Source organism: Varanus komodoensis, unplaced genomic scaffold (assembly GCF_004798865.1).
Source record: "Varanus komodoensis strain SLA01 unplaced genomic scaffold, ASM479886v1 scaffold1, whole genome shotgun sequence".
NCBI classification, from domain to species: Eukaryota; Metazoa; Chordata; class Lepidosauria; order Squamata; family Varanidae; genus Varanus; species Varanus komodoensis.
The window spans coordinates 118,910,146-118,936,571 of NW_025335268.1; the positions used below are offsets into that span (position 1 = coordinate 118,910,146).

General features: G+C 43.7%; 1 protein-coding gene across 5 annotated transcripts in view; it reads right to left on the reverse strand.

The window, feature by feature from the left end:
- The window catches only part of IPO13 (importin 13), a 67,964-nt gene that overhangs the window by 4,344 nt on the left and 37,194 nt on the right, over positions 1-26,426 (reverse strand). For 3 of the 5 annotated variants that reach the window (XM_044442631.1, XM_044442622.1, XM_044442649.1), the window contains 15 exons: positions 26,192-26,358; positions 25,873-25,993; positions 24,190-24,337; positions 23,742-23,923; positions 16,661-16,687; positions 16,126-16,260; positions 15,591-15,734; positions 14,873-14,953; positions 9,107-9,244; positions 8,622-8,718; positions 7,088-7,140; positions 1,551-1,617; positions 1,253-1,311; positions 808-897; positions 265-446 (listed from right to left, as the gene is read on the reverse strand). In XM_044442631.1, coding sequence (XP_044298566.1) covers positions 265-446; positions 808-897; positions 1,253-1,311; positions 1,551-1,617; positions 7,088-7,140; positions 8,622-8,718; positions 9,107-9,244; positions 14,873-14,953; positions 15,591-15,734; positions 16,126-16,260; positions 16,661-16,687; positions 23,742-23,923; positions 24,190-24,337; positions 25,873-25,993; positions 26,192-26,358 — 1,691 coding nt within the window. Of the gene's footprint in view, positions 1-264; positions 447-807; positions 898-1,252; positions 1,312-1,550; positions 6,980-7,087; positions 7,141-8,621; positions 8,719-9,106; positions 9,245-14,872; positions 14,954-15,590; positions 15,735-16,125; positions 16,261-16,660; positions 16,688-23,741; positions 23,924-24,189; positions 24,338-25,872; positions 25,994-26,191; positions 26,359-26,426 lie in introns of those variants that run through there. The other 2 variants (XR_006415930.1, XM_044442639.1) reach the window with 2 other exon arrangements.

The following is a 26,426-nucleotide window of genomic DNA, read 5'->3' on the forward strand; positions in this document are numbered from 1 at the left end:
AAACTGAGATAGTCAAATCAGCTTCTGGCTGTATGGAATGTGTCCCACCAAGGATCCTAGGCTTCTTTTCCACCATGGAATCTGGGAGACTGCAGAGAACTTGAAGAACTCACTGCATAGAACAGGTGAAGCAGACCTAGAATGTATGTCAGGCTCACTCCTCTCAATGTTGGAGACCATTCCAGAGGAGGGGACACTCCCCCCATCCCTGTACACACTCTTCCTCAATTCTATTTCTTAGAAAAGGCATACCAGGGAACATACCTAAGAATTTGCTGGCTGAAGATTTCCTTCTGCTCAGGGCTAACACGGGCTGATGGAAAGCCATCTTGCTGCATCACCTCCTTGATCCAGATGCTCAAGTAACTGAAGCAATGCTTGTTGAGGGCAAAGAGGATTTCAGCAAAGTGATCCATCAAATTGCGTGAGGCTTGGCCACCTATGCCCTGCAAGGATGGAGCAAATCCAATTAACCTTTTCCAGAGTCTGCTCTGTAAGAGAGGCTTAACATTACAGACCTAGGAATGCTCCAGCAGACTGCATCAAGGGCTTCAGTGTATTTAAGGAAGCGTCAAATGGGAAATCAGATTCACGCTTACTTAGAGGAATGCTCCACTGAATTTAGTAGAATTTACTTCCAAGTAAACATGGACAGGATCAGATTGCAAGTCCACCAAGGATATTTTCTGGTAATGATAGCTTAATAAATTAAACACACTGGAATATGTACAGTATATCTGTGAACACTACACCTTTCAATAATTTCCTTTTGTTGTTTAGCACTGCCTGAAAATCCCCATTCCTTACCTCAAGCACAGCCTGCAGCAGCATTTTACCATTCTCATGTACTACTTGTCCCACAGGTGGAATCTCCCCACAACGTGGCAGCAATTCAGTCTGTAAGAAACAATTGGTGAGAAAGAGATGCTGCAAGCAGTCTTGTGGTTACTTGAAAAACAAAGACTTGATCCTCAAGGGAGAGACTGCCCCTTTTTTGTACATGGGACTCAACCAAACAGAGTGGATGCATAGACAGATAGGGGGAGATGTTTTTCTGTTCCACCAAAGCGCTCCCAAAACCTTTGCATAAGAAGTGACCATTTATAAAAGACACACCTTCCTGACTTATTGGGGGGGGGGGTCTTTTGCCATGTCTAAGTGTTCTTCTGTCCTTTTGAAGCCACCAGGCTCAAACACAAGCTCTACAGGTATCATCAGCCAATCCTAAATATATTCAAGGCAACATACTCACAAAAAAACCACAAGCAGCTTTGACAGTTGGTGCTTCAGGGAATTTCAAGGAGATCACACCTAAAGGGAAAGCAACAGGCAAACAAAGCTTTCCACATGGGCAGGAAGAAAAGTAGCCTGCCCTTCTCATTGAGACATTACAAGGGGTTTTAGCCTGTCTGATTTGGTGGATGTTTCCATATAAAGAATACAGGATTTTGTTTCATTTCTTGCATTCCTGTGAACATTTAATGATCTTAACTAAAGTACCTTCCCCAATTATTGCAAGAAAGCTATGTCTTATGGGGCTTGCTACTCACCACAGTGGAACACTGCCTTGACATCCAGGCTGCTACACAGGAATAAGTCAGGTTTCCGTTTGAGTGCCTGCAAAGCACACACAGATACATAGAGAATAAACACAGCTCTGGCAAGCCAGGGGCAAGCAGGTAGCACAGAGCAGCCCCCTGGCCAAGGCTTGCATGTGCACTTACCTGGCCATCAGCCATGGTGCACAGTTAGCCAGATATGGGAGAAAGGGAAAGGCCATGAGCAGGGCACTTCTGAAGTTAAGGGTATATAGGGCTCCAGGTAATTAAGGCTCTGGAGGCATGGCATTGAAGCATTACCTAGCAAACAGTCATCTACATCGCTACACATGAAGATATACACAGATATGGGAATTTCACTGTGGACCAGCAGGAAAGGGGAACAATGCAGGTGCAGAATTCTATTAAGTCTCTTGATGTCTGGTTTTACTTGTGAGGTTATATATTATGTCTTGCAATATATCTCAGCAAAGTAGAGCCAAGAACTTCACAAGCAGAGTCATTTCAGCACCATGGACAGCACTCACCCCATTCCTAAAAGGCTGAGAAACATTCCCAAACATAAAGTTTTAGACCAATTTTCCCTAGCCTGGAGCTCTCTGGATATTTTCAATTTCACTGGCCCCAGTCAGCATGGCCAACATCAGAAATACTGGGAATTAAAGTCCAAAATACCTGAAGAGTACCAGACTGGGGAAGGTTGCCTTTGGCTAGCAGCAAGCAGTCCCCTAGCCAACTTCTACACCCACTGAACAATGTGGAATATTTGTTCTATCACTAAAGTATCATCTTCAGAAAAGGCAGATGTCTTGCTTGTTGTACCAAAAAATGGATTCTCATGACAGCAGTCACAGGTGTAATGACTGATTTCAATATTTTTGTCTTCCCAGTTCCAATTTTTCCTGCCCTTATTCTTGCTTTCACACCCAAAGACATAAGGAACAATGAATTATGTCCCTTTCCATCAGACAATGGTAAAAATGAGTAGCAGTTGAACTGAACTTCAAGCTTGTCTATGCTATTGCTTATCTAGAACTGGCCTTGTGCTAATTTGCAAGAATCACAACAGCTCTACATTGTTAAGGCTATGCTTAATGTTCCACTAAAAACTGCTGTTGCCTTACAGCAAGTGGAAATAGAAATAAATATGCTCAACACATAATTGCCTTTTGTGCCATACAGCAAACAAAAAGGTAGCAAGGCTAGGGAAAGGGTTAAATTAAATGTCAGACCACAAACATCTTCATAATCTTATAGATGCATTTGTCCATGTAGTGCAACATGAACTATGCAGAATTAATTTTTATGAAGGCCTATGTATACAATTGACTTCTCTCTCTCTTTTTAGAGAAACTAGGTCCTAGTTCACAATATGCTCGTAACAGTATATGGTGTGGTGCAATATTTCTGAGTGTTGGAGTGGGGCCCCAAGAGTTCTGGGTTTTAGTCCCTACTTGACCATGGAGCTCATTGGGAGACTTTGGACCTGTCACTCACTCTCAGTCCAACCTACCTTACAGGATTGTTCTTGTAAGGATATAATGGAGCTATGTAAGCTGCCTTGGGGTCCTCACAAAAGAAAGAATAATAGTAACAATTATTCTTTCAGTCCTCCAGCTCAAAAGCACCTCATAATAGCACACAAAAATCCTTATAGTTCAACATTTTAAGCAATCAGATTCAGTCCAATAAAATATAATTCCTTTATTCTCTTATTCCCCCCCCCCCCCAATCTTCTTTAAGCACCAACACACACCAATTTCAGGAAAACAGAAGTGCTAGAAATACTTAACCCTAGTGAGACAATTTTCACAGACACTAGTATAAATATTCCCTTTTATGCTCCACAATATACCAGTCCATTTCACTGGGAATGCAACATCATTGCATGCCTAGTTATTGAATTCTAACATATTGAGTCTTAGCTACTGATCTGTTTTCATACTGCAAATGATAGGGGAGGAAACTGTCCTGGGATAAGAGACCTCTATCAAATCAATATAACCAGCACCTTTTAACTCAACTGCTTACAGAGAATGACCCAAAAATGGAAAGACCAGATGGGCACTGCAGGCAAACAGCAACTGTTGACACAGGTCTTCTATTGTCTTTTGTCAGCTGAAGTTATCTGAGTCCAAAAAGGAGACCCAGGTGCGATTCAAGAGGTTTCTGCTCATCAGATGCCTGCAAATGTTGGGGACTTGTCAAACTTCAGGAGCTGCCTTTTCAAATTCAGCCCTTTCCCCTTTGTCTCATCTGGAATGCAAAGGGATCTACAGTTTGGGAACTTACTGCCTTTTCCTACATTAATACATTCTTTCTCGTTTGCTTATATCATTTTAGTCCCTGCTCCAAATGCCACACATATAAGAAAATATAGGCTTGTAGTCAGAAGCAGCAGGGGTCTTCATGATGGCACGCATACTTTGGAATCCCTCTCTAGGGGTCTGAAGCTCCACTGCTATATTTGGATGCATGAACTCCATCTTTTTAGCACAGTGTTTGGAAGATGAAGACTTTAGGTGTGAACTGCTGTAATTTAAGTTCTTTAAATATGAGTTTAAAATTAATTTTATTGCATCTTAATACTCTAAGGTGCCTTGTAGGACTGCCAGGCTTGGAGGTGGAATATTTAAAAGCTCCTTTGTTTTGTTTTTTAAACCAGAGAATGAGCAAAGGCCTAATGGCTATGTATGGAGTCACAGACATGACAGTTGCTTCTTGCCATACTATGTTAATATCTGGGTCTTCCATACTCATCTTCAGTCTGGAGTGCAGCATGAGAACCATTTCGAATGGTTCTGGAACTTTGGCTTTAGATGTACTAAGGCATCCGAGTTTTTGCAGTCAAAATATAGGCATTTAATGAGACTTTAGTTTGGCTTTTCAAGGGCACAATACAAGCATCAAAACAAGTTATTCTACATGCATTCTTAAGTGATCTCTTGAATGACTCTCATGCTCTTGTCAACTTCTGGGACTTTTGAAGAATTTGTTTATTTATTGCAACCATTTTGGAAACAACTGCAATTTCAGTGAAGAAAGGTGGGGCCAACATGTCTCTTCAGAAGAAAATTACTGTACTATGTGTTGAGACCTCACAAAGTCATATACATTTCTCTAAAATGAAGTTTCACAGGCAATGTAAAATTCCAAGCTGATTTAGCCAGCAAGAGGACAACTGGTATGTTCTTCTGCAGTCAGTTCACTTAGCGAACCCCTCAACAGCTTAGAAGAAACACAGAATAATTTTTCACTGAAATGATGCTAACTAGAAAGGGAAGCGCAAAGGCTGCCAGAAAACCAGGAGGCCCTAGTCTGTTGAGCAATGCATTTGGATTTTTCCTACTGGAAGAGATCAATGTCTCCTAGGCAGAACCAGGCAATGGGACACAATCTGGGGGAAAATGTGCATATAATCACTACTTATATGGTAGCCAATCAGGGTTTGAACACTGACCAGTAGACAGAGATACTTAAAAATTCTAAGTAGTGACTAAAAATTAGGATTTTAAGAAGCATGGTCAATAACGCAAGCGTCAGAGCTCAACCACACCTGCAAGTTTGTTGACGAACATAGTCTGAATATATCACCATTTAATGATTATCTTTAGCACCAGTATAACACCTATGTGATCCTTCTTTTTGTCCAACCTTGTTGGGAGGGGCCTGAGATTAAGACAAAGAGTGCAGAGGGACCTAGATTCACAGATGAAACAGAAGATGAGGGTGCCAGTGGACCAAAGAGAGTGGATATAGCATCTTCAGGTTGCTAGGTTTCACAGCTCCTACATAAGGAGTGAAAGAAACCAGGGGGCAACTGTATGCAGCCCCAGAGCCACTGCCAAGCCCAGACATTTCATAATCTGAGCTTTTTGTAAACCATACAGGGCTAAAGGAACAACATTTATTCAACCATGAAGGAAAAGGTGTGAATGGGAAAGGGGGACATACATAAAACAACATAAATATAGGGAGGCATTACCTGCATTGTTCTGAGTTTACCGAAACACCTCCCCTTTAAGCTCTAGTCTGGTCCTTGTCAAAATAACCATCACTGTCCTACGTCTTATCTTCTTCATCCCCCTCATTCAGCACTCTAGGGAGCTTCCTGATTTGTAGCAAGGACCTCAGGCCAGATGTAGGTATTCAGAGGATTAAGCGTTCCAAGTTGCTCCAGGAAGATTAAACTACTGTGAGAAGGTGCCCAAGTAGGCCTCTGTGGACTTTTCATAGCTTTCACTCTGACCTATTTTTTCCTCCATCCAAAGCACTTTCCTCTTGCAACATTCCATTCTTCTCCAGTTTCCTATCCATTACCCTCTCTCGAGATGATGAGATTCTTCCAGTATTTTCCTGAGAACATAAATCTACCACAGGACCACACCTCTATTGATTTCAGTATTTGTATTTAATGATAAATTGCGAGCCAATACCCCTTTAACCAAACGACAAACAAGATCAAACACTTAGAAGGATAATATTTTGATTTTAAGGTTCAGAGTTCTGTCAGCAAATTTCTACATTTTCTAGAAGCTCAGTTTTACAGAAAAGTATAAGACGTATTAGTTTTATTGCTTAGCAAACCTGCAAGCTATATAGCTGCCACAAGAGGGAGCTGAGAGCTCAAGTACTTTCTGTCTCACAATATACAGCAACCTCATTAGGGAACAATAAACCAGAGCCAACAAGAAAGCATCTTGATGTAGTAATAAGAGCAGGGTGGTACCCAAGATCCCACCCCCCCACTCTCTGCTCCATCATTTCCTAGCATTGCAGCTTGTTTCCAGCCTTATTAACTGCTCTTCCAAATCCAGTCGGGGTTCATTCTTCACTTACTGCAAAGATGCCCATACTGCCTATAGCCCCTTATGCAGTTTGTATTCCATCATCATTTTCCTCCCATGATGTCATTTACAGCATTAGAGACAGAGCTGCATGACAAATTCTCAACCTGAAAGAAATCAGATTTCCAAAGCTTCGGCAGGAGAACTGAGGGATGGAACACAGAAGGATTTTGAAATCAAACCAATAAACAAGTCATGGCTCATCTGCTCTCCCTGCCTTGCTCTACTCCCAACTAGATCAGCTGCCCCATCAACAGGTCTATAGACATAGCCCACCAAATAACTGAATATAAGATCATTTCTACACAACAACCTGTCTGCATTTGTGAAGCGCTCGGAATCACTGCACACATGGGCTGGAATGCTATTGCTCTTGAACCACATTTGCCATTTTGCAGCAGTCCCTGTACCAGGTCACAATATGTAACCTAAAGATAAACCCAATCTACAAGTCACTTTGCATCACTAGGTACTGCCCCTTGGGGAAAGGAAGGGGCAAACTCATACCTATGAAAAAGAAGAATGTTTTGTTTTCAACTTCCACAGAAACAGATGGAGAAACTCGATATTCAACTAAAAGGAAAAAACGTTGTCAACAGAAAGCTAAAAATAGGTTTAAATTGAATTAAAAAAGAGAAAGAGAGAGAACAGAAAGTGAATGAATAAGAAACTAAAACACACCTGTGCCAGGAGTTGCATAAATGAATCAACAATATCAGGATGATCCCTGGGCCCTAAAAATATAATAAAGATGTAACTGAAGAGAAAAATCATACAAACAGCAACTCAACATCATATAGTTATGTGATACAGAAAGAATTTACAAGTGAAAACAGGAGTAAGGTAAGGAAGGGTGCAAGAGGTGGGGGTTGAAGAGGGCAGGCACATGAGCAGCTTGAAGCAAGTTAAAGAAACAAAACATACAAAAATCATGGAGCTTGGAAACCCAAGAACATAAAGAAAGTGCAAAGGAATAGGCCTGTTGCCCAGGGTCCCCTGCCAAGCACCAAGGATAGGTATGGGAAGCTCATTGCACCCTAGCAAGGAAGGAAAGGAGAAGCAGGAGCTAACTGGACACCAGTTTTATGTGAACAGCTAGCACATTTACACTGGAGACATGTTATCGCAAAATGCTTGGTCCTGAAAGGCAACTCCCAAGTCAAAAGTCAAATCTAGTATAGATGTGGACTGGGCACAAAAATCCTGGAAACCTGCTAGAGCTCCGCTAGACCTCCTGGTGGGCAGTCTGAACACAATACTTTCCATTCACCCAAGTTCAGAGGTCTGCCTGGATGGAAAGAACACAATTCTGAGACATTTTCTGTAGCAGATGGCCAGCATGGTTGCTGGTAAGCATGCCTCCCCTCAGCACTGATTGTATCACGCATTGTGAGAATCTTTTTCCATCGTCTTGATAGTATAGCTTTGTCTGACAAAGTCAGGCAATAACAGGGCAACGCTCAAAGCAATGGTGGCTCCCCAGCAATTCTGATAAGAAACAAACTCCTAGAAAAGGGAGCACACACCCTACTACCCGTGCTATGGCTTACTGATTTGACTGGAACTGTACACAAACAACTGGGACTAACATGATGTCATTATGGCAGCTCCACAAAAGCAAAAGTCAGCCCAAACATTTGCTAAGAATTCAGTGGAGCTGTAAGAGGAATCAATATGAGCAGGACAGCAGGGGAACTGGGTGCAGAGTCAACCGGACAATTTATTTGGGCTACAGAGAGACTGATGAATATGGATAACTTCACAGTGAGCGGAGGGGTGGTGGTGGGGTGTTAAGTTGAAAGATGTAACAACATACTCCCCTGGTGATTCCTGACCCCTGCTCAAAGTCAAGTATGAAGTAAAGGACATTACTCACTCCACCTTCCTTCAGGAGTCTAAACAGAGCCTGACAGGGCACAGTTTCAATCTCAAAAGGGTGGTGTGAAGGGAACACAAAGACTGCACCACCAGTTGGGCACCAATACATAGGGAGGAGCATGCCAAACAGTCCACTGCAGCAAGAGCTTCTCATTAGCCAAAACCATGATTGTAAAAGCAGAAGGCTTCTGGAGCTCAATAGGCATACCATGATTTGGAGGAGGAGCTTCTGCCTACCTCCACATACCCTACAGGCCAATCCAAAGAAACAAGACCATGAAAACCTCTTACCAATATGGCAGCCCCAACAAATGTGAGGGTGCCAAAGCATACATACCTTGCTGAAAGAGTGTTAGTGTAACTGATGTGACGAGAAGAAAGAGCGCCTTGATGGGTGGGAAGTGGGCCGGCTCATGGGCAAAGATGTGAACCAGCTGGAGATATAAGAGACAAGGGAAACTGAAGCCAGAACAATCTTGTATACCCCATCTATCCCACATCTTACTCCATCCCCCCCAGCCCTCTGGGTAAGTCACTGGTACTCAGGTTAACTAGTTGTCACTGCCCAGTAACATGAACAAGGCCTTTGCTGCTAATACGGTAACCAGCTAGTTTAGGGACACTGCAGTGTTTCTTAGCTTTGTGTACACATGGACATACATAATCTTTCTGCATGGAGGCTGAAGTGCAAGAAATGAACATCTTTTTTAAGCCATATCTATACTGGGGGGGAAAGGCAAGCCAAAGGTACTAGGTTGGTAAGAACTGCTCAACAGATATCAGCTTAGATTCTGAACTTCACATTCTTGTGCTTCCACTTACCTGGCGAGTGAGGTCAATGGCAGATGCCTGAGGAATGGTGCTATACATCTGGCCCAGCATCTCACACAGCTGAGGCACCATGGGTGCAAAATCATCCAGGAGGGTTTTCACAGACTTCTCAAAAATGGAGCACACAGACTGTGGGGACAGGAGGGGCTGTGTCAACAGAAGTGTGGCTAAATAACCTATCCTTCAGCTAAAGATCCATTTAGCTACAGGGCTATTTATTTTGGCATTCTTCAAACACCTTTGAAGCACCTTAGATGGTTCTCTCCCACCCCATCCTTTGAGATAGGTTAGACCAAGAAAAACAGACTGTCTGAAGCTCACCCACACTGTAGAGCCTAGAACATGCTGGCCTGCGTAAACTTGTATTAGGGGTGTCATTTCAATCAACAGCTATTCTATTACTATCACTGCTTCAGAACATTTTTTTCCATGAGCAGAGCTCTAATGAGACATCCCTCTACTCCAAACTGAAATTGAGATATTTATCTAACATCTAAAGCTGTAGGGACTGTCTACCCTCTACACCTGAACAAGGTATAAACACACCAGGTACATGGTTCATCACTGGATCTCTGACTCCAGAATTTTTATGCTTTAAGCTGCTATCTCTCAGGCAGCTGCTTGCATGCAAAGATCTTTATGGGAAGAGCAGCTTACATATCCTAACCTCTAAGGCTTTTGAGTCATGTCTTTTGTATTTGTCCAACATTCATCCTTGTAGCTCAAAAAGCTCAGGGATCTTGAGATGGGAAAAGAAACCAGGGAGGCCTTCCACAAAGGGAGTGCTGTAATAATGGAGGAGACTTCAACCACCCACACATTGACTGGATAAATGCATGTTCCAGTTTTGTCAAAGAGGTTAAATTTCTCAGTGTCATAAATAACTGTGTCCTAGAGCAGTTGGTCATGCAGCCAAGCAGAGGGAAGGCAATCCTGGATTTAGTTCTATGTGGAGCTGCCCAGGACATAGTACAGGATGTAAGTGTTGCTGAGCCATTAGGGAACACTGACCACACTGGTTTCAAATTTAATGTACAGTTAGATGGAAAACTTCTAAAGGGGTCAGACACAGTTGAATTTGGCTTCAAAAGAGGAAATTTCTCAAAAATGAGGGAACTGGTAAAGCTGAAGAGAGGAATCAAGAAGTTTAAATCACTTCAAAGCACTTGGAGATTATTCAAAAGCACTATAATATAAGGCACAGATAATATGCATACCACAAGTGAGAAAAGGTAGCACAAAGTCCAGGAAATCACCAGCATGATTGATGCATAAAGTCAAGGAAGCTATTAGGGGGAAGCAAGCTTCCTTCAAAAAATGGAAGCCTTGTCCAAAGGAAAAGAACAGACAGGACCGCAAGCTTGCACAAGTGAGATGCAAGTAGGCAATTCAAGAAGCAAAGAAATTGTTGGAGCACATTGCTAACAATAAATAATTATTTAAATATTTCAAAAGAGAGAAAGTAGCTAGGAAAGCAGTTGGGCTGCTGGATGATAATGGAATTAATGGAACACCAAGGGGGGACATGGAAATTGCAGAAAAGCTCAATTAATTCTTTTTGCCAGTCTTCACAGCAGAGGATGAAGAGCAGATATCTTCCTTTGAGCTTATCTATTCTGAAACAAGTCTGAGGAATTAGGGCAGATAGTGGTGACAAAAGATGAAACTCGACCTTATTGACAAACTGAAAGTCAGCAAGTCACCTGGTAACCTAGAGTTATCAAAGAACTCAAACATGAAATCACTGAACCAAAATATTTAACATTTCCCTAGAATTAGCTCTTGTACCAGAGGATTGGAGAATAGTCAATGTAACAACAATTTTTAAAAAGGGGCCCAGGAGGGATCCAGAAAATTATAAGCCAGTCAGCTTAACATCTGTTCTGGGTAAACTGCTTGAAAACATTATTAAAGGTAAAATCAGTAAGCACATAGAGGAATAAGCCCAGATGGGGAAAATCAGCATGACTTCTGCAAGGGGAAGGTATCACTAACTTATGGGAGTGATTTGAGAATGTCATTAAGCACACAGACAAGGGTGATCAATAGGCACTGTTTACTTGAACAAAGTACTTCACCAAAGACTCCTGAGCAAAGCAGTGGGAATAAAAGCAGTCATGGAAATAAAATGGGGAGGGGGTATCCTTTTATGGATCATGAACTGGTTAAAGAACAGAAGACAGAGGGTGGGGATAAATGGCAGTTTCTTCCAATAGAGAGAAACAGGTTTCAGTATTAGGACCAATGCTTTTCAACCTATTAATAAATGATTTGGAATTAAGAATGGGTAGTGAGGTGGCCAAGTTTGCTGATGACATGAAACTTTTTAGGGTGGTTAAAACCAAAATGGGTTGTGACCAACTCCAAAGGGATTTCTCCAAACTGGGAGAATGGAAACCAAAATGTCAAATGCAACTGAATATATGCAAGTATACAGTAATGCATATTGGGGCAAAAAATCCCAACTTCACTGATGGGATCTGAAGTAGCAATGACTAAGCAAGAAAGAGTTCTTGGAGTAGTAGTGGACAGCTCAATGAAAATGTCAACCCAGTGTTCAGCTACTGTGAATAAGGCAAACTCCATGCTAGGCATAATTAGGAATGGAATAGAAAATGGAATGCCAAAATCTTATTTCCCTTATGCACTTGGAATATTGTGTTCAGTTCTGGTTGCCTTACCTGAAAATGGACATTATTGCGTTGGAACTCAATAGGGCAGGGCAACAAAAATGATCAATGGGTTGAAGCAACTCCCCTGTGAGAAGTAGCTACAAAAACTGGGACTGTTCAGCTTAGAAAAAAGGCAACCAAGAGGAGACATGACAGAAGTGCTTAAAATAAGACAGTGTGGAGAAAGCAGAGAAGGAGACATCTTTCTTCCATAACATTTGAACCTGGTATCATCCCATAAAGCCAGTTGGTGGGACGTTTAAGGCAGATTAAAGGAAATACCTCTTCTCACAGCATATAAAATACGGAATTCACTGCCATGGGAAGTGGTGATGGCCACCAATATGAATGGCTTTAAAGAGATTGGTCAGATTCATGAAGAAGGAGACTATCAGTGGCCTCTAGCCTTGTTGGCTATGCGCTACCTCCCTTACCAGAGGTGGCCTGCCTGCATACACCAGTTACTGAAGAGTTTGGGCAGAAAAAGGTCTTGAACCCATCCTGCCTGAGGGATTTTGTGGGCAGCTGGTTTGCCATTGTGTGCACAGAGTGGTGGACTAGATGGATCTTTGGCCTGATCCAGTATGGCTTTTCTTATATTCTTATGTGCCTACACAAGACCCAGATTTATAATCCCAGTGTGCAAGCTTCCATCTCTTTGATGTTACTTAGAATTGTGAAAAGCTTCAAATTGTTGAAAAAAATTAAAGGAGTCATTGTATTAGGAAAATAGTTGAGAGTTCACTTGTGGGAAGAGATTGAAAAAAACATAATAATTACGTTTCTTTATGAAAATGAAAATAAACACTTTCTTACATTCTCATTTTTCTACTAACCCACTATTAAATGTGCTTCCTCAGTGTAAAGTCAGTATGCTTCTCTTTGTTGAACTTTGAATTCCTACACTACAGATCCTTCATCAGTTCCTCTTCTGCCCATTCAACCACTCCGTTATCCTCAACCAATAGGACAGCTCACAGCAGAGACCTACAGCCCTTAGTATAGTAACAATCTCATCAGAATGTGGAGGATCAACTGATAAGTGAAACACATACACCCCTTTCATTAACATCTCAGATAAACCTATCTACTTCCCTCAGTGCTGATCTATGATTCTCTTACCCAACTGCGGGTTCTTCCTAAACCTGGCTGTACCTTAGAATTCAAAAAAGAAGCTCCCACCCCATACGCACACATTCATATTAGCTGCTCCTTAATCCCTTCTGCATAGCATTTCCTACCTCATGAATGATTCCATTTGGAACCACAGTTATGGGTCAAATATGAAAGTTTAGCTTCTAGTATGGTGCCCAGCACATCTCTTAGATCCATACAAACCAGAGCTGTTTTTTTAAAAAACCCAACATGTTTCTAGCTCTAAGCTGAGACATAAACCTAACAAAAGACAGCACATTGACAATTCGAATTAGAATGATGCATGAAAATGGTTTCCAGTGATTGGGAAAACATTGCATCTTCCCATTCCCTCCCCATAAATCTCCAGTCCAATTATCATACCTCTGCTTATTTCCCACCAATATTCCAGGGATAGGTTTCTCCTCTCCTCTGTATTACAGCACCATTTGCAGTAAAGATGATGTGTTTAAACTGGTATGAATATTGAAAAGTGATAACACTCAAATTAAAAATACAGGTACCTTTTCCTGTTTTGTATGCACAAATTCTAAATCTTAGCCTTCTGGAATAAAGTAATAAAGGTCCATCAAACACCTGTGTTTAGAACATTAGCTGAACATTCAGCCAGGAATTAAAAATAAATTTTGCAATGATCTAAAGTATCTCTGAAGCTAGTATTTGCTATGGACAAAATGCATTATGACATTAATTGTTGCCCAAAGGCTGGGCAACCTGCCTAACTCTCTTCATAGAGTACAGGTGGAGTCCAGATCAAGTTCTGCTCCCCCTTCTAATTGCTACCCTCTGCCCACTGGCTTAGTCCTCAATTACCTCACAAAATGTCTTACATCTATCAATATTTCAGTATTGTTTCCCAAAGATGGAGCAGGGGAACAACCTACCAAGAAAGTGCAGAGGGGAATTAAGGGAGAAATTCTCATGGCAGTTTCTTTGGGAGAGTGGAGAAGACAGCAACTGCAGCTTTCCTGTCTCTGGTGGGCACAGTGAAGCTCACTGGTGAGAAATGTAACATAAGGATGGCTGGGTTTGTGCACTCCCTTCCTTCCTCTATATATGCACATGCCGAGCAGAATACCTATCTTCTTCTCAGGCAAGCAACTAACTTGCTTCCTGTTTCTTCCTTTGCTGCAGAGAACACTACTGCTGATTAATTATGGGAAAGATTTTAACTGCACAAAAAATTAACCCTAACCTAACCCAAACCCTAAATTAACTGTGTAGATTCAAATCAATTAAAACTTGCAGCTGTATAATAAAAATGGCTACTTCTACTAAATAAAATTCATATAATTAAAATCAAATCAGATTGATCTCAGATAAAACATTTTGAAAGTCTCTGCATAACTGTTTGTGCTTATAGCAAACTTGTGAAAGTTGTTTATAGTTGTTTAAATCTGCAGTTTAACTTGTTGTAATGCAAAATGCCACTTCTCATTCATAAATGCCACATATAATCTGAACAGCACCACTGCTGTACAGATGACAACAACTCTCGATAACTTACCTGAAGCATCACTTTTTAGCTCTGTCTGCTGGGTTCAGCACACTTACAAGATATCGCAAAGAAAAGGGCATGGTCCTGCAGTATTTGGCAATTCCTAGCCAATTAAGAGGAGCAAGACAAAATCCAGTGCCAAGAAGCACACTAACATGGTCTGGCATTGATGGAGCTCAACAACGTATCAGATACCTGCCCAGATCCAAAAGTGTGCAGCACTATCAGCTCTTTGAGTTTCTTCATCTTTGATAGAGGTGTATCATTCCTAGGGTATATACTTTTAAATTGAATACCTCGTTGGCAGGTACTTTAAGGCCAAGAATCAGAGCAGTGAGTCCAGCTTTTGAGTTCAGCTATTATGGCCACTAAGGCAAAATAGATTAAGCCCTTATATTTGATTGTTACTCTGTAATCTGAAAGCAACATTACCTCCACAACTTGAGCATCATTCAGCCACTTGCTGAGCACTTTCTGGATAAGCTGGAAGACTTGCTGCAGCACCACCACTACCTACAAGAGTAGAAGCAGCACAAGAGATAATTCAGAAAGTGATCTTCATTCTAGTTCTGGCTGGTAGAAAGCACTCATAACCATTCTGATCAAGAGACAGAGGGGATTAGAGTCATCCCTAGAGACTAGAAGTTGCCCTGCATAGGGGTGGTCAATTTGTGGCCCTAACAGATGTCTTGGCCTACAACATCACCAGCCCTAACCGGTATAGCTTATGGCAGGCAATCAAGAGAGTTACAGGCCAAAACATCAGGAAGGGCCACATGTTGCTCAATATATCCTACAGCATTTAAACCAAACTGGCCTGCAAAAAGTCATATTGTTAGATGTAACTGCTCTCCCTGCTCTGCAAGGGCCAATGCAAAGATAGTTTATGCCTCTCTCTGAAGGGTTGTTCTGACCACTCTTCTGTTTATTTAGCAGCCATGTTTGTAACACATGCTCTTGGGTGACTTATCTACAAAGGGTCATTCAGACATAAGGGCACACAACCAACCATTTTATGCACCATTTGTCTATCAGCCATTTTTCACCATTGTCAATGGCATTATTTGCTATCTCTAACAGGAGAAGCAGCCTGTGGTGGCAGAGAAGACAAGAGGCCACTTAAGTTACCCCAATCTATAGCAACACCTACCGGATTGGGGCCCTGCGGCACTGGCAACTTTTTAACCTCTGTGGTCTCATGATCATCATCATGGTGGCTGATGTCCAATGTAGTAAAGAGGTTGGAGAGCAGGCCCAAGATATGGATGATGGCCAGCTTGTTGGATGGGTTTGGCTGAAAGAGAAGATATCACTGTAGTTTTCACACTGGACCCAGGATATGGGCCATTAATATAACATATCTCAAGGAAGGCAGCAAGAATGGACACAGAACTAGGAAGCATATTTGATACTGCACTCAGTTTTTGGTCCCAGGAGCAGAAATCTGTAACTGAACAGAGTGCGTGTATGTGTCTGTCTGTAGGAGAAGTGGGGGAACAGTACATATTGAAGGAAACAATGTAGGAATCAGACAAAAAACCAGAAGCAATGGAAAGCAGGCAAAGGCAAGCAGATATGGCAAGGATTAGGCATTGCTTGTGAAAAAAGGCAGCATCTTGCACTCAGCAGGCCCCATCATTCCTTAAGGGAACCCAGCCAGCTATTGCCAAGTGATAATGACTCACTGTTTCATCCGCCAACTTCTCCAGTTGCTGGATATAAGGAGTAATTAGTGAATGCAGGTTCTTTAAGATCTCTTCCACTTGAAGGGCAGACAGCAAAAAGCCGAGAGCTTGCATCAGCCACATGCACTGACTTGTCTGAGGAAAGAGAACAAGATGGACAAGATTCTCAAATTCACTTGCTACTCTTAGAAAGCTATGTTACAGTACATTTCAACTGTCATCCACCTCCCTTAATAACCTTTAGTCAATCCCAAGCTTAAATCTAGACTGTGCTTTGTGCAGACTCAGTCTAGCAGCCTGTTTTGATACCAGGGGTTCAGAACCAGAATAGACAATATCAGAATCCTAAGACACAGGTAAACCAGTCTCTATCTAAACTCTCTTTAGGATCTGGATACCTCCTTTCATTAATCTCTTAAATTTTCCTCTGATTTGCTGTAATGCTCAGTTTGCCAAAGTAACAGCTTGATAGATAGCCATGTCTTCTGTATCCTTTTGACCTTCTATACAACAAAAAGAAAAGCAAGCATCTTACCTTGTGAATCTGCTTCATTAACACATCCTACAGAGGGAAAGATATGTGAAAGTGAATGTTTTTCTTACTGTGAGGATTACTTACAACAATGCCCTATCCACATCAGCAGCTCACAAATCTGGGAGGCATACCTGGGTCCAGAAAGGTTGGGCCTCCATGTTTGCCTCCTAGATGTTTCAGGGATTAATAAATCAGCAAGTGTAGAATTGGTCCCACTTGTGGATGATTTGCAATAGAGAAAGGGCCATCAGGAGGACAATGACAGTTGATTACATATAATATGTCTCTGTGGTCCATTATGCCAACAAGAGTCATAGCAGAGGGGTCATCACTCTGCTTTTCTACACACCCTAAAAGTGTATTTTTCAGAAGGAAGTGTAAGAAAAATACATTGAGTACATTCAGGCAAGCAACTGAGCAACATCTTGACCAAATCTACTATAGTTTAAAGCCCTCCACTTCCCCAGCTGAGAGGATAAGTGAGCAGATATCTTGCTGGAATAGATTCAGGTTATTCTGTTGCATTCAAAACCTCAAGGAGTGTGATAGGTATTTACTATATTGATTCTGATACACACATTCCTGAGAATATTCTTAAAGAACAAGAGAACTTTTGTAAGTATCCATGTACACATCGCTCAGAATTAAGAGTCAGTAAGAGCAGGTTGCTTACCTGTAACTGATGTTCTTCGAGTGGCCATCTATGCAGTCACATATATGGGTTCTGCGCCTGCGCAGTGCCTTTGGCCGGAAGATTAACAGCTAACGGTTTTTGGCGGGAACTCCGCTCCCCCTCCCCCCAGCATTATATAAGGAGCAGAGTGTCCACCATTTTCCAGTCTTTGAAAGACCAACGTTTGTTCTTATAATAAGGTTTGTCAGTATGACAAGATAGCCAAATTCAGTAGTGGTACGACACATAGCAAAGAGATCATAGTATCGAAAAAAACAGTCGGACCACCCATGACACCAAGCGGGGTCGGAGGGTGGGTTGTGTGACTGTACAGATGGCCACTCAAAGAACATCAGTTACAGGTAAGCAACCTGCTCTTCTTCGTCATGGCCTCTGTGCATCACACATATGGGTAGAATAACAAGCTTACCCCAAATGGAGGAGGGAGGTGTCATCAGCGAAGGACAGAAGAAAGGACAGCTCTGCCAAAAGAGCAATCCTGCCTGGCATGGACATCGAGTCTATAATGTCTGGCGAAGGTACACGGGGTAGCCCAAATGGCCGCCCTGCACACAACTTCTATCGGGACCCCTGATGCAAAGTCTGAAGAAGCAGCAACAGCTCTTGTAGAATGACCTCTTGGAGTAGATGGCAAGTCCAACTTAGCTAACTGATAAGACAGGACAACTGTATTTACTATCCATTTCGAAAGACGTTGTGAAGTGACTGGACAGCCTCGGTCATGTTCCGAATATTCCAATATTCCAAAAAGTCTATAGGAACACTGAACAGACTCAGTCCTGGACCTATAAAAGGCTAAGCAATGACGAACGTCCAGCATATGTAGAGATCGCTCTATTGGATTCGAAGGGGTCGGAAAGAATGCCGGTAAAACAATCTCCTTTTGCATGTGAAACAAAGTAGCAACTTTCGGAAGGAAAGACGGATCCAGCCGAAGAACCACTTTTTCCTTATGAAAATTTAGAAAAGGGGGGTCTACCTGAAGGGCGCAGAGTTCAGAGGATCTACGGGCTGAAGTCATTGCAACAAGGAAGGCAGTCTTCCATGAAGCAAGGCACAGATCGATCGTCGCCATGAGTTCGAAAGATGATCGAGTCAGTGCTTGTAAAACCACCGAAAGACTCCAGGTGGGCATTAGAGGTCTTATAGTTGGATGCAGATTACTCAATCCTCTCAAAATTCTTTTAATCAGAGGTTGAGCAAAAATGAAGAGACCATGTATAGTTTCCCGGTAATGTGAAATCGCTGCTGTATAAACTTTTATGAATGAAGGTTTGAGTCCAGACTGATGCAATTCAAAGAGAAACTGAAGTATCTGTGAAACAGAAGCCGAGGGGGCCAGAAACGAGTGTAAATTGGCAAAGTTAGAGAATCTCTGCCATTTTGCCATGTACAACTTCCTAGTAGATGGTCATAGCGCAGATTTGAGAATATACTGTAGTCTGGGTGTAGACTCTGCTGAGCAGGAATGGCCGGGACAGTTGGTGGTGTCGATATTGATGTATCTCAGCTGGTCATCGTATCCTCCATGCAGTCAGTTTCAGTGACAGCAAGTCTGGGTGGCGGATCGTGCCCTCCCTCTGGGTAACGAGATAAGAAGAGGGAGTTGGAGAAATTCTTCTTGGGAGACGTGAAGGAGAGTTGAGAATCATGGCTGGCGTGGCCACCAGGGGGTGATCAGTAGCCCTGTGGCCCCTTCGTGAATGATCTTTGCCAACACTCTCATGATGAGTGGGATCGGAGGGAAAGCATAAAAAGTCATATTTGTCCAGGGGATCATGAAAGCATCCCCGAGCGAGTCCTGACCCATCCCCGCTCTGGAACAAGAGGCCGTGCATGCCCTGTTCCGTTGTGTGGCAAACAGGTCGATGTCTGGCTGGCCCCATCGGTGAAATAGCATGTTGCGAACCCGATGGTCTAGCTCCCATTTGTGTGACCGCGACATATGTCTGCTCAAGAGATCCGCGTCTGTATTTTCTGTGCCCGCAAGGTGAACTGCTAGAAGAGTGATACCTCTCAGTATGAACCAGTCCCAAATCTGCATGGCCAGGCGGGCTAGTTTCCAGGATTGGGTTCCACCTTGTTTGTTCAAAGAAAAGACTGTCGCCATGTTGTCTGAGGTCACCTGGACGACCTGGTGTAGAAGCACATCCTCGAATGATTGCAGGGCTTTGAAAACGGCAAGAAGTTCCAGAAAATTGATATGGTTCCTGCAATCCCGGTGACTCCATATCCCCTGGGTATGTAGATCGGAGCAAATTGCTCCCCATCCCAGCAGGGACGCATTGGTGCCGAGTGTTACTGTAGGGTACTGGGGTCGAAACAGAACGCCTACAGTCAGATTGGCTGGGTCTATCCACCATAACAGGGACTGAAGAACGGAAGCTGGAAGTCGAATCCGTTTGGTAGGTGGATCTGTCTGTGGTCGAAACATTCCATTGAAGAACAGTTGAAGGGGACGTAGCCTGAGTTTGGCATGCGGAACCACAGCGATGGAAGCAGACATGTGTCCCAACAGGCTCTGAATAGACCGGGCGGGGACGGTTCTTGCTTGTCGAATCTGAGTGATGCACTGAGCAATCACATGCCGTCTGTCCCGAGGAAGGAAGGTTCTTGCCAACATCAAATCCAGCCGGGCTCTGATAAAGTTGATCACCTGCGTAGGGAGAAGGGAAGATTTCTGTTGATTAATACAGAGTCCAAGATCGTACAATAGAGCATATGTAAACTCAACAGCAGACGAAAGTCCTGCTTCTGTGTCGGAGACCAGCAACCAATCATCAAGGTACGGGTATATCCGAATTCCACGTAATTGAAGGTGTGCACAGACAGGAGCCATACACTTCGTAAAAACCCATTGTGCAGTGGCTAATCCAAACGGTAGCACGTTGAATTCGTAGATTTCAGAGTCTACCGCAAAACGAAGGAAACGCCTATAACTTGGATGTATTGAAATATGAAAATAGGCATCCTTCAGATCCAATGAGGCGAACCAATCCCCTCTTCCCAGCAACGGGAGAATACTTTGAAGTGTGGTCATCCGAAACTTCTTTGGTGTTATGAATCTATTGAGAGCTCTCAAGTCCAATATTGGTCTGAGACCCCCATCTCGTTTCGGGACTGTAAAGTATCTGGAATAGAACCCGTGGAATCCCTCCGATAATGACAGGCGACGAATAGCTCCTTTAGCAAGGAGTTGGTGAATCTCATCTAACAGTACCAAGGAAGTCGGAGTATAGCGGATAGGATTTGGTGATGGCACAACGTTGAATTCGATTCCATATCCGTGCTGAATGATAGATAACACCCACCCATCAGATGTGATGGACTCCCAAATGGAGAGCCGAGTCTTCAGTCGATCCCCAAATGAGAGGGGGGAGGGTAGAGTTGGAATGAGAGGAGAGGTTCGCTCGTCGCATCAGCGCTGTCGCCTGTCCGTATCAAAGCGGCGGCCCTGTTGGAAGCGCTGGGGTGGTTGTTGCCTGCGACGCTGCTGACGTTGATGCGGTTGCTGTTGCCGAGGCGGAAATTGTTGACGGTACTGTGGACGTGACCATGACCACTTACGTCGGGGTAGAGATTGCAATTCCATACGACGGGACGTCACCCTTGATTCATGGATTTTCTTCAATTTGCTATCTGTCCTCGCATGGAAGAGACCGGAACCGTTGAATGGCATCTCCTCAATTCTCTGCTTCATCTCGTCCGGAAAATTGCAATTACGCAACCAGGCGTGTCTGCGGAGGGAAATGGCACCAACCAGCGACCTCGAATCAGAGTCCACGTGGTGCCTTGTGGTGGAAAGCTGTTGCACCACCACTTGCATAGCTTCCTTAACAAAAGTCTTAGCAAGTTCGCCCTGGTTTCCCAGGAGGGTATCGATGATGGCATCCAGGCGTTGCATAAGGAAATATTGGTAACGCGCCAGGGTTGCCTCATAATTAGAAATTCGTAAACCAAGGCCCAAAGCTGCGTATACCCGGCGGGCGAGGGAATCAACATTTCTGCCCCCTTTGTCACGAGGTAAGGTGTGTCCACAGGCTTCCCGACCCTGCGAGGATTCTACAACAACCGAATTCGGCTTGGGGTGATGGAGAAGAAACGGGATGTCCTCTTCCCGCACCCGATACATGGACTCGTATTTACGAGAAGTCCGTTGTGGGTGAGCTGGGAGGTCCCATGGCTGGGTCATTGCCTGCCGTAAGGTAATAAATGGCAAGGCAATAGATGTGGATCGTTTGCCCCTGTCCACATCATAAAAACCATCGGTGCTCGGTCCTAGCTGTTGGTGGGCTTCTATATCGAGCGATCTCACTAGTCTGGCCATCAGATCGTTAAACGATATATAAGGTTCCTCGGGTGACCCCGGGCCCTGAGAAGCAACCCCTGCATCCGGTGAGGTTGAGACAGCCTCAGACTTGTTGGATTCCATCCAGTAGGGGGGTGGTACACTGGAGGAAGAATCTCCTGGTGACTCTGATCTGCCACTTTCTTTAGATGGGGCCCTCGGGGCGTCTCTGGGCGTTGAATGGAAACGTTCCCGAGGCGCTGGTGGTGAAGATTGTCCCCTGGAGGTTGGATAATAGGCTACGGAGTGGTACTCTTCCCGTCTCGGAGCAGAGGAGTACCTGGAGTGGTACCAATCATCAGACCTCGCATCCGAGGAACGGCTCCTACGGCTTCTCAGAGGGGAGATGGCGATCTCAGTATCCATTGGGATTGGAGGCATCGGGGTTGCTGATTGAGCTTTAGGTGGAGAACCTCGTATTTCCCCATCAGAGATGGAACCACACCTTGAATCCAGAATGGGTTCGGCTGTCGGTCAGCGCGGTGAGCCCGGTGGGGTAACCCTCATAGCCGCCTGGATGGTCGGGACCGAGGGGGTCAGTTCCAAAGCAGGGATCGGAATCGAGGAAGAGGCCGAGCCCGAGTGGCGGTGGTTTGCCTGCTCGGGGTTCTTCAGCTTCTTAACCAGCTTGCCCGTCTTATCTTTCTTGGCCTTCTTATGCACAGGATATTTATCTGAGTCGCTGCGCTTTCTTTTTTCCTTTTGTTTCCTCGGCAGGGAAACAGACTGGTCGGCCATGGTATGAGCGCCTTCTTCAGAAGGGCGTGAGGGCGGAGCAATGGAGGAAGAGGCCGGGCGTTGCGGCAGGCAGCCGAAGTTGGACGGCCTTCGGGTGGGGCCACAACAGTGGAAGGCTTAGCCACCAGCCGGTCCGATTGGAGGAGAGCCTGGTCCCATAAGAGTTTGCGGAGGCGGTTCTCCCTGTTCTTCCTCGCTTGTTTAGAGAAGGCCAAACAATGGCTGCACTTATCAGTTCTGTGCCCTTCCCCCAAACAAAGGAGGCACAGATCATGCAGGTCCGCAGCGGGCATTTTGGAGCTGCATTTTCTGCACTTGCGGAACGCCACCCATTGCACCATCGTAGAAAGAAGAAAAAAGGAGATAGTAAAGCGGGAAAGTAATATTTTTGGTTTTTTTTTTTTTTAATAGGAACGATAAATAGGAAAAAATGGTGCAAAGTTAAGAAGAAATATAAGTGAAGTACTAACAACAAGAACAAGGGATGCAAACTTGGTAGGAAAAAGGAGAGATTTTCGAACAAGCAAGAAGGTAAATAATAATCTTAGCGAGAGCGAAGCGGCACGAGGCACAATGAATGGCGGTCACAAAGACTGGAAAATGGTGGACACTCCGCTCCTTATATAATGCTAGGGGGGAGGGGGAGCGGAGTTCCCGCCAAAAACCGTTAGCTGTTAATCTTCCAGCCAAAGGCACTGCGCAGGCGCAAAACCCATATGTGTGATGCACAGAGGCCACGACGAAGAACCTAAAATGCACTTGGAGAACATGGTTGTGGGTTAGGATTATTTAATTACATGTCTATACCTTCAATGGCCCAAGCTCTTTAGAAAATGGTTTACAACCTGTGGTGAGTAGGGACAAAAAACACACATTCTCCTTCCATTCATTCCTCATATATACATATGTTTCCCCATCCACTTGTATACACAGACAAGAAGCACACCCATCCCTTGTTTTTTTTACATTTGGAGAAACTTTCTGGCAGATGGGCATACAGAGACTAGAGCTCATTGGTGAAGCTACAGTTGGAGAGGGATGAAAGTACTTCCAAGCAGGTGGGACCAGGCTACAGAGAAAGTTAAACTTCATTTGGAAGGCCATCCCTTGCAAATAAATCTGCAGCACGGGATGGTAAAAATATTATGGAAAGTGAAGTATAGAGAAGAATGAAGGCCTCAAAGTGTGAAAACTTGACAGAGGAAAGGAAATGACTGACAAGGTAGAAAGGCTCTGCAGGCAGCATCCAATGCACTGACTGGAGGTTCCCCCACCCCACCTTAGACCACTCTTTCCGTTACCTGAGAGACAGCAACAATGTTGGCAGCATAAGGAGGCAAGTCATATTTGCATTCACGGCAGATCTTCTTAAGAGTAGAGACACTAGAAATAGATAGCTCAGGATTGCCCAGAGCCTGCAACACCAGGGGTAGAACATTGTTGATCATGACAGGGTGGTCAGCCAGCCACTCTGAGAGGGCCCCTAGGCAGATACAGAATGCATGGTCAAGACTGCTCTGTACAGAACCCTATCAGCACAGACAATAAAAGGCACAGGAATCCCTTCTTCATCCTACAATACTGCACGGCCCAGCATATACCCACAAACACACATTCTTACACTAAGGACCAGGAATTTCAGGTGTTGCAACAGAACCCACCATTAGTATTGCAAGAGTTAAACAGCCTCAGGATTTCTGAGATCAACCTCTTCTTTCAATACCATCTCCCCTCACCTAGTCTACTTACCAATAGTAAACATAACTGTATCAGCAAGCTGCACATTGCTGATGCTGATGTGAGGGATGAGCCCGATGAGGCCAGGCACCACGTCTGAGTAGTTTACATCTATAGTCTCTGCGATGGATTGGAACCCATAAAGCAAAGCTTCTGTGTGCTACCAGAGAGAAAGATTTGTCTGTTGAGTCCACGGCCTGCCAATAATGTCCCACTCAACAACCCCATAGATGTGGGGAAGCTAAAACCAGCTCTGGTGCTAAGATGATGATAATAATAATAATAATAATAATCAACAGGATGGTTCAGACTCCAATGTGCTCTGAGGGCAGAGATAAATGTGACACAGCATGTTTAAACAGCTCCCATCCTAAGTTGTGTTTTGACAAAAGATGATCAGGACCAGTTCCCATTGAAAAATATGATGCCTCATGTTTTCATTTCATCACAGTTAATGCAATGTACTAATTGTTTCATGAGTAAGCTTTTGTGTAGTGTCATCCTATCTAGTAAGCCAATCCCACAGAACAAAGTTCAAAAATATTCACTATTCTTACCTAGTATATCTCCAGCCTACATCCTGAATAATGCTTGGCTAAATTACACATGATAATATCTCCATTTACTACCATCAAAGGAACTGGGAAGATGGGAGTAAAGGGTACATGCTTGGACTCATGCTCTCTCTCACTGAAGGCCATATTACCAGGTCCTGTACTGCTGAGGTTGCAATGTGTTCAGTATGCTGGAGTGATTACTACTATGTTAAGGCTTCCAGGTGCATGGACTGCAAATCAGGATCCAGGCTGGACTCTCATGGGGCTGTCACATTGATGAACGAGGAGCCCTGCAGTCACTGGTGCTTCATGGTCATCACTGCCGTGCCAGCAACATGCTGACAACACACCAAAGTGATCAGATACATGCTGATTAGCTATCACAGAGGGACTCTTGTCCCAGCATTACTACTGGCATGGCAAAGCAAACATATTTAAGCTTTCTTCTCTAAACTGAAGAGATACGTCTCTCTAAGACTGCAGAGAATGGGACAACTTGATCACCTCACTTTTCTCAGTACAGAAATCCTATTTTAGGATTATAAATCCCTACAGCACAAAACCTATGACTAGTTCCCATGATGCAGATGTTATCCAAAGATCCCCCTTATCTGGACTGAAGTCTGTCAGCTGCTGGCATCACTTGACTGAATGTATTTGCAGTTTCTGCAATTCTGCTATCAGGCTTTTTTTTTTTTTTTTTTGCAGAATTTGGTGAGCTGATAATGTGAGCTGCAGCAAAATGCTTCCAAAAGACACCAACAACGTGTCAAACTTTACAACAGGAATTAGCAAATTGCAATTACCAATGCAAACTAGTCTGTCCCAACTGAGTTGTACACTATAAGGATAACATGACTGTATCAGACCTGCTCAACACTAACAACTTTTCTGACCTTTTGAAATTCAATTGCCTCTCTAAACACACTGCTCTGAGCTTTAACAGATGTTTCCACTAACCAAGTTGCACTTTCACTCTACTTCAATATCTCTCTTTCATAATGCTCTCTAACCAGTTCTGGCCACAACTATTCCCATTGTTTCTACAAAAATCTACAGCAGCTCCTCTACTTAGTGCCTCTCTCCAAAAGGGTAGTTAGTGCAAGGAATTCATTTGGAGCTGGAGCTCTCCACTTACCTGCCATGAGGATGGCTGCTCTGTGTTTGTCAGGAGGCGACCCAGCTTGTCATATAAGCTGCTCAGCAGCTCTGCTCCAAGCATTTCATACACATACATCAAGGTGTCTGAGATGTCTACTCTAAGGGGCAAGAGCAAAAAGAAGCATAGAAAACACATACTCCACGCAGCAGCTGGACAGAAACTGCTGATACAGCTCCTAGCCAGCTCAGGGCAAATTCAACATTTACCCTTACTGATGTAGCACAATGAGCTTTTACTCTTGCACACACAAACTGCATGCGGTATTAAGGAATACTGCCAGGAAAAAGGCCATTACCGGTATATCCGAAACTGCTCCTTTTCATCAGAGGACCAGGAACCGTATTCTTCATCGGAAGGAAATTGAGCTTTGTGCAGGAGCACATCCACCAGCTGGAAATAGACAGGTCGATATACCTGCTGATACATGGCCTGCTTTTCTGGATCAAAAGATAGGATGTCATCCTGCAAAAAGAGAGATTGTTCCTCAAGTGGAGGTTAAAAAAATCCAGCCTATTACTCCAGCTTTCACA